This window comes from Carya illinoinensis, chromosome 16, assembly GCF_018687715.1.
Source record: "Carya illinoinensis cultivar Pawnee chromosome 16, C.illinoinensisPawnee_v1, whole genome shotgun sequence".
Classification (NCBI taxonomy): Eukaryota; Viridiplantae; Streptophyta; class Magnoliopsida; order Fagales; family Juglandaceae; genus Carya; species Carya illinoinensis.
Genome location: NC_056767.1, coordinates 7,783,176 through 7,796,489, shown reverse-complemented (window position 1 = coordinate 7,796,489; position 13,314 = coordinate 7,783,176). Strand labels below are relative to the sequence as shown.

The following is a 13,314-nucleotide window of genomic DNA, read 5'->3' as shown; positions in this document are numbered from 1 at the left end:
TCCATTCATCATAGGCAACAAAGATCTAGGAAGACGAGTGAGAGGCAAAGATTCGTTGGCTTCTTGTGGGTCCTCAGACATTCGTTGCTTGCGGAAGACAAAGGAGGGGGGATTTCATAGGGTAAGGGCTTCGATTTCGTAGGGCTTAGGGTAGAGATTTTATGTAGAAGATGAAGGGAAGGAAGACGAAGCATCGATTTCATAGGAGTCCCCATAGAGATTTCATGTGGAATACGAAGGTAGGGAAGACAAAGGGAGGGATTGAGTTCGTGGGGAAGACGAAAGCAGGGAGAGAGAGCTGGATTGCTAAATCACTTCGAGGGTTGAAGATGATTGAAGGGAGAAGGGGTTCGGGGGGCAATTCAGGGTTGAAGGAAAAAATGAAACGCACCGTTTCATTTTCTACTGGGGCAACAGTTCCCCCGTGGTGCCCTCACACGGTTGCCAACAACATTTTTCTTAAAATACTTTTTCTCAAACTTACTTTTCAGGATAATGTGAAACTTAATTCGAATTTTAAAAAGTCTGGCAATAGAGGAAAATGTCCGTACAATTTTTAAATAATTATAACTTTCAAACTTTCAAGGATATTGTCAAAATATTTAAAAATTTAAATAATCGTCATTTCTACATTAAAAAGTACTTTTTTAATTTATTTTCAAACATTGAAAATATTTTAAACATATGGTTACCAAACAGTAAATATATTTTTAATAATATAACTTATTACTTAAGTTATAAACTATAAGCCCTAAAGTTATAAGCTATATTTCTCACCATAATCCTAAACATGCTCATAAAGGACTACTAGAAGATTGTTTGGATTTTGAGGGGGGTCTGGGTACTTTTGAAATTCTTAGGAGCTAAAGGATGCGTTTTTCTATTTGTGAATAATTTTATTTTAATTTTTAATAAGGATAATGTGGGTTTATAAAAATATGTTATATACTACACTTTATATACTACACTTCATCTCATTCATATTCTATTATACTGATATTCTCAACGGGTTATTGATAAAAACACCTAAGGATCCTCTCCTTCTCTAAAAGGGGTGAGGTTGGTTGTTTTGTCCTAACGAAGTTGGTGTCTCTTGCAGGTTATTCTTTCAAAGAGTAGGGGTAAAGGAATGACAGAGGAACTAATGAAACAATAGGAGGGCCTAACTCTTACAAGAGAGGAAAGCCAAGTCATATCAGTTACAGAAGATGTAGTTAACACTACATGTTCTTGTGGGAGACACAACATTCTTGTAGTGATCATAATTAATAAGTCAAATAATAAGGAAGCCTGTCATTCAACTCTACCAAAAGTCTAGAGATCAGTTGGCTATGTCACTTTCAAAGAGTTGGGAGATAACAAGTTTTTGGTGGAGTTCCAGAATGTCCATGATAAAGAAAAAGTTCTTCAAGGTAGACCGTGGTCCTCTAATAGATACTTGGTAAGACTATAGGACTTTGAAGGAAGTTTTTCCTTAAAAGATATCCAATTTTTATTTGAACCTTTCTAGGTCCAAGTGCATAATCTTCCACTGGCAGCCATGACATGGAATATAGGGTATCTCATTGGCTCAACCATTGGCAAAGTACTCACTGTGAATGCAGACAATGAAAGGATTGGCTAGGCACTTTCCTGAGGTTAAGGGTAGAAGTTGATATCACAAAACCACTGGTTCATGGTAGACTTTTAAGTTTCAATAGCACATGGAAGTGGATCAACTTCAAATACAAGAGACTTCCTAAGTTTTGTTCCAAGTGTGGGATACTGAAGCACATTCATGGATTATATTTATCCTCTAGGGACCAAACTAAGCATGATCAATATGGCCAATGGTTAAGGGTCAACTCTACTCCATCTGGTAGCTTGGTGATCAAAAAATGTGGCAATTTCAACTCTAGTAATTCCTTTTGTTGGCAAGGGAACTCCAATGAAGACGATAGCTGCACTGCTAAAAAAGGAAAGAGTAACCAAATGAGGGAATCTGAAGCACAGTCTAAGGAAGTATCAAGGGAAGATGGGATTGTGGAGAAGAAAAGGGAAAAGTTTCCAACTGAAGATACTAGCACGTCCAAAACAGCTAGTTCTTTCCTTTCCTATGATAGTTTGAATTTTTAAAATGAGTATGGTGAGGAACAAAATATTCTTTTGAAGGAGGTGGCTAGTGATTACATCCATCAAGATTCTATGACATTTATTAACCCTACTGGATAGGATATGGACACAAGATCAAAGGATATCCCTACTAATAATAGTCAATCTACCAACGTCACAAAGTGGAAGAGAAGGGCTAGGGCCCATAATGCACCTCTTACTTATGAAGCACAACAGTTGCTCTCAACCCAATCTACTGGGCCCTCAAAGAAAAGGCTACAATTTGTTGATGAGGATGGTCTGGAATGCAGGATTCAGTTGAAGAAAAAGAAAGCAATGTCTCTTGATGGGAAGAAATAGATCTTCACATGCTTTTACGGGAACCCAATTACTACTAAGAGAGTGGAAAGCTGGAGTCTCCTACATGCACTCAAACCTACTACAACTGCATCTTCGTTATGCATGGGGAATTTTAATGAAATACTCATTCATAGTGAAAAATATGGTGATGCTAATAGACTTTATGGTCAAATGTAAGCTTTTAGGTTGACTATTGAGGAGGCAAATTGAGGACCTGGGATATGATGGTGACAAGTACATATGGAGTAATAATAGGGAAGGTGACATGGTTTCACAAAAGAAAGGTTAGATCGAGCTTTTGGTAAACCTTGAGTGGCTCAGCACTTATGGACAATACTCTACTAGCACTCTGGTTGCTAATTGCTCAGACCACAAACCAATACTGGTCTCTCTTATTACTTTAAATGGCCCTATCAATAAAGTGCAACCTTTCAGATATGAGGCAAGTTGAGCAAAGAAGGAAGGATGTAATGAAGATGTTCAAGTAGTATGGCAAGGTTTAATGTGTTCCCCAAGCTTATTATCATGAGTCACTACAAGTCTAGAAAAATTAGTTGAGGCTTAAACAATGGAGTAAGAATTCCCACAAAGGCCAAGCTAAACTAATCAACTCTAAGCTTGAGAAGATCAAACACCTACAAGAATCAAATGTTGGGAGTTTTAATGTAGATGTTAAATAGTTGCAATATGAGGTGAATGCATTATTAGAAGAGGACCACATCAAATGGAAGTAAAGGGCAAAGCAAGCTTGTCTAAAAGATGGGAACAAGAAAACTAAATACTCTCATAAGTGTGCCAACCAAAAAAAGAAGACTAATACCATCTCTAAGATCATTGCCAAGTATGGCAATACCTCTTCTGAGAGTGAATTTATTTGTAGCACTTTTCTGGAGCTTTTTCAGGACTTGTTTGCTACTTCTAATCCTGAAGGCATTGATATATGCCTGATTCCATTACAAAATTCAGTCAATGAGTAGATGAATAGTAGCTTCACCAGAATCTTCTCTAAATTGGAAGTTAAGGAAGCTATTTTCTCAATGAATTCTCTTGGCTCCCCTAAACTAGATGTCTTTCATGCTGCTTTCTATCAACAACACTGGGACATTGTGGGACTTGGAGTATATGCTACAGTTTTGGAGGTTCTTAATCATAGAAGGCAAACATAGGGCCTTAATGATATCTTTGTTACTCTCATACCAAAAAAGAAAACTCCCTCCATTGTTTCAGATTTCAGCCCAATTAGCCTCTACAATGTTCTTTACAAAATCATTGCAAAAGGGCTAGCAAACAGGTTGAAATTTGTTCTTTTTTATATGATCTCACCAACTCAAAGTACATTTGTCCCAGGCAGGCTCATTACTGACAATGTGATTGTGGCCTTTGAAGCTTTACATACAATGAAGTGTAGAATGAAGGAAAGAAGGTCTATGGCATTAAAACTATACATGAGTAAAGCCTATGATAAGATTGAATGGAGGTTCTTGCAGACAATTATGATGAAAATGAGGTTTTCACAAAAGTGGGTTGATCTTATCATGCAATGTGCATCCCCTGTGTCTTACTCTATTCTTTTAAATGGAACCTTCCAGGAAAGCTTTTTCCCTTCTAGAGAAATAAGGCAGGGTGATCCCCCTCACCCTACATTGTTACCCTATGCTTTGAGACCTTTAGCTGTTTATTGAAGGCTGAAGTGGATGGAATGCTTACTAGACTAACTCTAGGCAAAAGTCATGTTTTCATTAACCAAGCAATATCAACTTACTATGTGGGATTGTTCAAATTACTAAAGAAGCTTATCTGTGAGCTTAACAAAGTTATAAAAAGCTATCGGTGGGGTCAATCGGCCAATGAAAATAGAATCCACTAGATAAAGTGGAATCAAATGAGAAAAGTAAAGAGAATGGGTGGGCTTGGTTTTAGAGAAAAGTTTAACTTCACTTGATACTGCTTACGAGTCACATGCTGGTCACGTGATCACCAACTCAGACTCTTAAACTTCACAGTTCCAGAATCTTCTAAGTATTTAATCCATTCAATGTCATAAAGAGAAGAGTCAGATCACTGTAACAATGAGAAATAAATTAATTGCCATAATACATTACAAATCTCCACCTTGGCAAAAGATTTATTTGCCAAATTATCAATTATCATCATTGGCTCATTCTTGCACTTATCCCCCTAATGGGGACTGACTCTAGACTCCATATTAATCAAGTTCAGACAGTATCTAAACTTAGACCTTGGGAGTGACTTGGTCATCATATCAGAGGGATTATTCTCAGTTGAGACATTCTCCACACCTACAACCTTAGACTCTATAACATCCCTGACAAAATGAAGCCTTATATCAATATGCTTAGACCTTTCATGGTAAACTTGGTTTTTAGCTAAGTGAAGTGCACTCTGATTGTCACAGTGCACATAAATATTACCATTAAAAATACTTAACTCATTTGCAATGCCCTTTAACCAAATGGCCTCTTTTATTACTTCAGTCAATGCTATATACTCAGCCTCTGTTGTGGACAAGGCCACAACAGATTGTAAGTGTGACTTCCAGCTAACAGCCCCTCCAAAAGCAGTAAACACATACCCAGTTAAGGATTTTCCTGCAAAATCAGAGTCTACATAACCAACTAACTCACATCCTTTCTCAACACCCTTTCCATAACTGAGTCCTAGATTAGTAGTGCCAACTAGGTACCTTAGTACCCATTTGATAGCCTGCCAATGAGGTTTCCCTGGATTCCCCATAAACCTACTGACTATACTCACAATATAGGTTAGATCAGGTCTAGAACAGACCATTGCATACATTATGCTCCCCACCATGCTAGCATAGGGGATTTGTTTAATAAAATCAATATCAGAATCTGTTTTAGCAGCCTAATATACAGAAAGTTTGAAATGTTGAGCTAAAGGTGTATTAACAGATTTCAAAGTGTTCATACCAAATCTCTTTAGTACTTTAGAAATGTAGGTTTTCTGGGATAGGTATAAAACCTTTGCATTTCTGTCCCTTACTATTTCCATTCTTAATATCTTCTTAGCAGGGCCCAGTTCTTTCATTTCAAACTCAGATTTCAATATGCATTTAACTTCATCAATTAGATCAGTGTCTTTACAAGCTATCAGCATATCATCTACATAAAGTAAAAGATATATCATTATTCCTTTTTCTTCCTTGTAATATACACAGCTGTCATAGCAACTCCTATTAAAATTATTACTAATCATGTGTGTGTCAAATCTCTTATACCATTATTTAGGAGATTGTTTAAGACCATATAATGATTTTTTAAGAAAGCACACAAGATTATTATTTATTTTATCAGTAAAGCCTTCAGGAGGTTGCATATAAAGTTCTTCTTCAATTTCACCATGTAGAAAAGCTGTTTTAACATCTAATTGTTCTAAATGTAAGTTTTCAAAAGTTGTATAGGCTAGCAGTAGCCTGATTGAACTATGTTTCACCACAGGTGAGAAAATTTCATTAAAGTCGATTCCCTCTCTCTGTGTAAAACCTTTTGCTACAAGCCTAGCCTTGTACCTGGTCCCTTCTATCCCTGGTATACCATCTTTTCTCTTAAAGATCCACTTGGACCCAATGAGTCTGACTCCTTTAGGTTTGGTCACCAGAACCCAAGTTTGGTTCTTATTTAGTGACTCCATCTTCTCATGCATGGCTAAGAGCCATTTAGATGAGTCTTTACTAGATACAGCCTTTTTATAAGACCTAGGTTCTTGGTAAACAACATCATCAGCCACTGTCAAGGCAAAAGCTGTAAGGTCAGCCTGTCCAAACCTTTAAGGAGGTTTAATTACCCTCCTCTATCTGTCTCTAGCCAGATTCCAAGATCTGGCTCCACCTTGACCTGTGTCCTCTGAGGTTTGATCCTCAGAGTCACTATCATCACCATTTACAGGTTCAGGTTAGGTGTCATCCTGCTCCACCTCAACCTGAGATCCTTCTAAGGGTTTGTCAGTATTATTGTTTGACTGTGCTTCTTGTACTCGAGCCATGTGTGACTCATTAAAAGTCACATCTCAGCTAACAATGCACTTATGTCTACCAGGTCCATCTACCCAAAGTTTGTATCCCTTTACCCCTTCAGGATATCCTATAAATATGCACTTAAGTGCCCTAGGTTCCAACTTATCAGTTTTTGAATGTGCATAAGCTACACATCTAAAAACTCTTAGGTAGTCATATCTGGGGGGTTTTCCAGACCATAACTCCTGTGGGGTTTTAAACCCTATAGCAGAGAATGGACATCTATTTATAAGGTGAATTGCAGTGGTGGCAGCTTCTGCCCAAAAGGTTTTGGGCAGTCCTGAATTAGACAGCAGACACCTAACTCTTTCTAAAATGTTCCTGTTCATTCTCTCAGCTAATCCATTCTGTGGAGGGGTTTCCCTCACAGTCTTATGCCTAAGAATTCCTTCTTTTTGACAAAATAGATTAAATTCATTTGACAGGAATTCTAAACCATTATCTGTTCTTAGGATTTTCAGTTTTCTACCTACTTGATTTTCCACTAGAGATTTCCACTCCTTGAACTTTTCAAAGGTGTCACTCTTGTTCCTCAGAATATAAATCCAGACCTTCCTAGAGTAGTCATCCACTAAGGAGAGGAAATAACTCCCTCCACTATGTGAATTTACTCTTGCAGGTCCCCATAGATCTGAGTGGACATAGTCCAAGGTTTGCTTAGTATTATGGGTTGCTGACTTGAAACTGACCCTCTTTGCCTTTCCAAAGATACAATCCTCACAGAAAGGTAAATTTCCTAGGTTCTGTTCACTCAGTAATCCTTGTTTTTGTAACTCTACAAGCCCCTTGTGGCTTACATGACCAAGCCTCCTATGCCATAAGACAGACTTATTCTCTAAAGTGTTCTATATAGAAGAAGCTTCCCCAACTACAGTTTTTCCAAGCAATGTATATAACCCATTTTTAATAACCCCTTTCATAATTAGTAAGGAACCTTTAGTAACCCTAAGAACCCCTGCTTCAGACTTGAAGGTACAGCCTAATAAATCAAGCATACCAAGAGAAATTAAATTTCTCTTCAACTCAGGTATAAATCTTACTTCCTTCAAGGTTCTTTTAGTACCATTATGTAATTTTAGTCTAACTGACCCTATACCCATGATTTTACAGGACTTATTATTTCTTAGGATTACATGTCCCCTCTTTAATTCAGAAAAGGTTTCAAACCACTCTTTCACTGGACACATGTGAAAAGAGCAACCAGAGTCCATTATCCACTCTGTTTTAAAATCAGCTTCACTCACTGTGAGTACTCAGCACTCTCATAACCATCTAGCACCATAGAGGCATCCCCTGCCTCTTTGGTCTTATTCGCTATATTGTTTTTCCTATCAGGGCAATTCCTTTTGAAATACCCTTCCTTATGACAATGAAAACATTTAAAGTGTTTTCCCTTAGATTTAGACCTAGATTTCTTTATATAACTCTTGCCTTTCTTTTCTCTTTTTTCTGTTCTGCCCCTAACAGACAACCCTTCCCCATGTTCCTGTTTGGTATCACCTTTGTTTTGCAATTCCCTAGTATGAAGTACAGATTGTACTTCATCTAAAGTCAAGGAATCCCTACCATACATCATGGTTTCTTTAAGGTTCTGATATGGTGAGTCCAAAGAACTCATCAAGAGGATTGCTTGATCCTCATCCTCCACCTTAATATCTATATTAGCTAGATCTAGAATGATTTTGTTAAATTCATCAAGATGCTGTCCTATTTGAGTCCCAGGGTTCATTTTAAAGGTATAAAGTTTGGTTTTCTTGTGGAGCCTGTTGGGTAGAGATTTTGTCATATACAAATTCTCTAGTTTCAACCATATTCCTGCAGCAGTGTCCTCACTAGCCACCTCTCTCAGGACTTTATCCCCGAGAGAGAGGATTAGGGCACTGTGGGCTTTCTAGAGAATGTCTTCTTTGACAGTCTCCCTATCTTCCTCTTTCAAGGAAGAACCCTTCTTCCTTTCACCCAGGAGGGCATCCTGAAGTCCATGTTGGACTAGGAGTGCCCTGATCTTTATTCTCCATAACCCAAAGTCATTATCCCCTATGAATTTTTCTATGTCAAACCTCATTGTCCCCATCAACCTAGGCTCTAGATACCACTTGTTAGAATAATAGTCTTTATTCTATTCTAATAAGCAGAATTCAAAATAAAGATATTAAGCAAGATTTAACAAGAATATATTCACGAACAAGAACCAAACATATTCAAACTAATCAACAGATTACATCTAACAGCAGAATCAGATTATATATAGATTCAGAATAGCAACAGATTCAATCTAACAAGATATTCAACCTAATAAATAGATTCAGATTATCTAAGGATTATAACAGAACAATATTAACAAGAAATTAAACTTAGCAACATCAATAATCAAAAGACTAACAGAAATAAGCAAGAAATAGGCAAGAAAAGAACAACACAACCGATTTACGTGGTTCGACCCTAATGGTCTACGTCTACGGCAGGAATGGCCTCAAATATTTATTGATAATCAGTGTCCTTCGCAAAGAAGACTCAGAAACCACTCAAAGATTTACAAATCTCTCATCTCACTGTAAAATTACAAAAATTTCCTTCACAATAGTGAAACCCTAGTTTCTCCCTCTCAAGTCTCTCTCGAAGACTCTCTCTCTCAATTGGATGAAGTAAACACAAATGAAGAGATTAGGTTTTTAGAAAACCCATAGCGATACATATATAGGGTAACACAGATGGCTCCACGTGTACAGATCCTACGGCTAAAGTTTAACTTCACTTGATGCTGCTTATGAGTCATGTGCTGGTCACGTGATCACCAACTCAGACTCTTAAACTTCACAGCTCCAGAATCTTCTAAGTATTTAATCCATTCAATGTCATAAAGAGAAGAGTCAGATCACTGTAACAATGAGAAATAAATTAATTGCCATAATACATTACAATTTCGGGAGTCTTGTGCTTCTGGGATGCCTTAATTATATCCTTATTCTGTGTGGAATTGGAAAGTTTACGTAGATTCGAGCAAGAAATATTATTGCCCACGTCCAAACTCTGCTGCCATCTACCATTCTAGCTGGCATGAAGGTCGTCTTCAGTTGACCTTTTTGAGCTAGACGCACTATGGTAAGTACGAATGCAAATGCAGAAATCCCACCTGAAATCAAGAACAGGTTGTAGAAAGGCTCAGGCCCTAGTTCTATATCATCGTTTAAGTTCGCCGAAGAGGAGCAGTTATTAGAGGAAAGCAAGAATTTTTCTAGCCGTTTCATTTCTCCACTTTGTTTCACTTCAAGGATTCCTTTCGAAATGTCTGTAACCAAAGGAGAACCCTTTGGGAAAGCCTGAGATGAAATGGGGAGCAAAAAATGCACAAAAAAAAAGAAATATATCAGCTTTGAAGGAAATTAAGATCAGTACTAAACAGATTCAAAGAAGATTAAAAAAAAAAAAAAGGAGATCTGTGACTGCTTACAAAGCCAAATCCTCCAAGACTGAAAGTGGGTCCTGCTATGGTGTAGCCCTTGCAGTATTTTGCGAGGAAGACTTTGGCGTGTGGGACAACGAAGAAAGCTGCTGCAATTTCCCCTCTCTCAAAGGCTCCAGGGTATTCGCTTATCGAATGAACTCCCTTTATATTCTCTGGCTTAAAGTTCAACACATTTTTCAGGTATCTTACAATGAAAGAGTTTCCATTACACGCAACTGCTGAATGTGTTTTCTGAAGTGTCAAAATGTCGGGGACAGACGGTTTAAACCGAGCGACCGTCATTTTGGAAGTGAGGCTAGCTGTAAAACTAGACGAGACAATAAGTACGACAAAAAACCATGGTGCCAGCACAAAACGAGACAAACTGTTCCTAATTGGTTCTCCTGCAGATCGAGTATAAATTGAATGGAGACAAGAAAAATAGCATCAAATTCACTAAAATAAGGGTACTGATATTGTTTTAAAGTGTGCAAGGATCCCTTACACTTCCCTTAAAAATAATAGGACCCACTTTTTAAAATATGATTTGTTCATGTGAATCCTAAATTTATCTATTTTCGTTAAAAGGAGTGCGCAACAATTACTGTAAATATTACTTCTCTCAAGTATATTGGGTGCAGACAAACTTACTTTGAAGGAAGAATAGTACAGTGACGGAAAACCAAAGCATAGCTCCAAAGCCCTCAAATTCAGGATTACCACCATGTTCAATTAACCAAACTACGAATCCTATGAAGAGGTGCATCACCACCATAATTAGCCACATGCTTTTTGTGAAGACTTTGATGAACAACCATTTCTCTTTCAGCTTATCTGGTTTTACTTTGACTACCATCACAAGTCCAGATTCAACATATGGCTGTGTAAATTCAGCATATCGAAACCGATCCGCCATTATTTCTGTATCACCAACTGCTGCATCGAGGCCCTAAAGTGTCACATATTCATCATTGATCATGCACGTACTAATTATTTATGTAATAAAATTAATAAAAGTGCCATAACATTAGTCATGAATAATATCAACATGTTTAACATATATACCATTAGTATTGAATTTTCAATGCAGAAAAACATGCTTTTCTTCTTCCTTCTTGTTTAATTATTGTGCCATAACATTGGGTTTGATAGTATAAACAAATTAAAACGTACCTTGTAGTAGACCTGTTCCACCATATCATCATATGATCCATAGAATGGAACCAAGACATAAGGCAAATGATAAGGGAGGCGCTTTACAACCGCTTCAAACACATCAATGGAAAACCCGGAGACGAATGTTCTGTTCTGGTCCTGTTCATAAGTCACTTTCACAAACTGATTGAATGCACCCTTGGCAGGAACCCCTATCTTCAATGCTTTCTCATCACCACTGCAAGTCCATCCCTTTGGAACACTTGGCAGGCCACCCGGCCAAAATATTGGGCCCAAAAATCCTGCAGAACCATTACCAGTTGTTACCTTCAAGTTATGAGACTTGGTGAGGTTCTCTACGAAACTGAATTCTGGTGACCAGAATGCTATCTCCTTGTAGCTTTTTCCAACCACATTAATGATCCGAAAGACTGGCACTTGTGACAATGTACCGTTGTTGAAGTTTATCTTCCCACTTAAACCTTCAAAGTTGCTGAGCATGATCTGATGAGATAATTTTTTCGGGGTAACCCTTCCTTGTATTTTGTTAATGGCTTGAGCAAGGGCCCAAGTTGCATCATAAGCTCGGAGTGCAAAAATGCTTGGGTTAGCATTCTCTTCTTCAGGGTACTCTGATCCGAACTTCTTTCGGAATTTGGTTTTAAACTGCTTGAAAGTTTCACTGGTGGAAACAAAACTGGTTTTAAAACCAATTACTCCTTGCATGTTATAGGTAACAGAAGAATCCACAGAATCCAGAAGGCCTGCAATCTCATCAGTTACGATCCATACGTAGCCTTTTTCCATCATACCCATTTGATTTGCCTTCTCAAAAAGCAAAATAGCTGACTCTAAAGAAGACCGCAAAAGTATGAAAACCCTATTGCCCAAACTGCGTAGCTTCATCAGCTCTTTCTCAATGGCTGCTTTTTGGTCTGGTAGAGAGGATAGGGAAGGTAAAGTTGAGTGGTACTCAATTGCTGAATCCACAGGACGAAGTGAATCAGAAAGGAGGGTTAATGTCTCCAGTTCAGCAGAAAACCCGTTGTTGTTATTGATCTTTTCGTAAATTGTGGTCACCTTTCGCCACCTATAGTGGCCTATAATGGCGGCAATACACTTCATGTGGAGGGTGACATCGTTAGCCATTTGAATGAAAAAGGAATGTTGAATTGGTATCAATGATGGGACCACAGCAGGTGAAGCTAGGGAAATGACGGTGATACGTACTCGATCTTCGAAGGTTTTACTATTGTCAGAAATTAGAGCAGCTTCCTGAATCGTCAGTGTTCCGATGACAGCTTGCACTTTTTTGGTGTCAATGAGATGGATTGCTGCAATGAAAATTCTCAAAGTTTTCAGAGTTGCAGAATCTCAACACTATACAGATAGAGTGACTGGATGTAAATCATGATCATGATCAAATTGGAGACCCGCAGAAACTTAAAAATTGTAAACTTATATTTGTTGCAGGCCAAGCTTTATTTGAATAGTAAAGATTCAAAGCATATAAATATGCTAAGCTTCTGAGATTAATGCATGTGAACATATTATATCTCGGAGAAGGTTGCTGAAAGTTTACCAGTAGAAGTTGCCCGAGCTGAATTACCATGGGAATCTTTAAGGTGCAAAACCACATGCGTAGAACAATTCAAACGATGCAAATCTTTGGCTGCCATATCCATGGCCACTTTCTGTTCCTTACCCATACGAGAATCATAATTCAAAACAGCAGCTGCATTAACAGGTACTGCTTTTCTCATTGGACAGTACTTCATGTTCTTCTCTCCTTCACGGGTATAAGATTTTGAATATGCCACCGCCATTAATAGCAACAGAACCAAGAAGAAAGAAAGATCACCACCACGAGACATATTTGCAGCTATCTGTGAGTTGTGATCTTGATCTTCTGCTGTGGATCAGAAGCTAGCTGTAGGGTGAGACGAAATATATATTTGACTGGTCGGAGATGGAGAATCATGACTTGACTTTGAGAAAGAGACAGGAGATCAAATATTGGGTTGCATGGTGAGATGAGAACTAAAAATTTGACGTGATGTCATTTTTTCATATTCTTTTTAATTTTAGATGAAAGTTGAAAGTTAAATAAATATTATTTTTTAATATTATTATTATTTTGATATTTGAAAAGTTGAATTGAGATTTTAAAAAATTAAATTATTTAATATATTTTATGTTAAAATTTGAA

The 13,314-nt window shown here is 37.7% G+C and overlaps 1 protein-coding gene across 1 annotated transcript; it reads right to left on the bottom strand.

Annotated features, from left to right (window-relative positions):
- Positions 1-8,887: 8,887 nt before the first annotated feature.
- Positions 8,888-13,010, bottom strand: LOC122299711 (glutamate receptor 2.5-like). The gene is made up of 5 exons (XM_043110132.1): positions 12,688-13,010; positions 11,124-12,439; positions 10,602-10,899; positions 9,957-10,354; positions 8,888-9,825 (listed from the first exon to the last, which is right to left on the bottom strand). Exons 1-5 carry the CDS (start codon positions 12,977-12,979, stop codon positions 9,460-9,462), a joined length of 2,670 nt encoding a protein of 889 aa, XP_042966066.1. The 5' UTR covers positions 12,980-13,010; the 3' UTR covers positions 8,888-9,459.
- Positions 13,011-13,314: the final 304 nt, after the last annotated feature.

Coding starts and splice junctions, on each gene's coding strand:
- LOC122299711 (XM_043110132.1), bottom strand. CDS start 12,979: ATGTCTCGTGGTGGTGATCTTTCTTTCTTCTTGGTTCTGTTGCTATTA. Junction 10,355..10,601: donor TGTACTATTCTTCCTTCAAA/GTAAGTTTGTCT, acceptor CTCGATCTGCAG/GAGAACCAATTAGGAACAGT. Junction 9,826..9,956: donor GTCTTGGAGGATTTGGCTTT/GTAAGCAGTCAC, acceptor ATTTCATCTCAG/GCTTTCCCAAAGGGTTCTCC.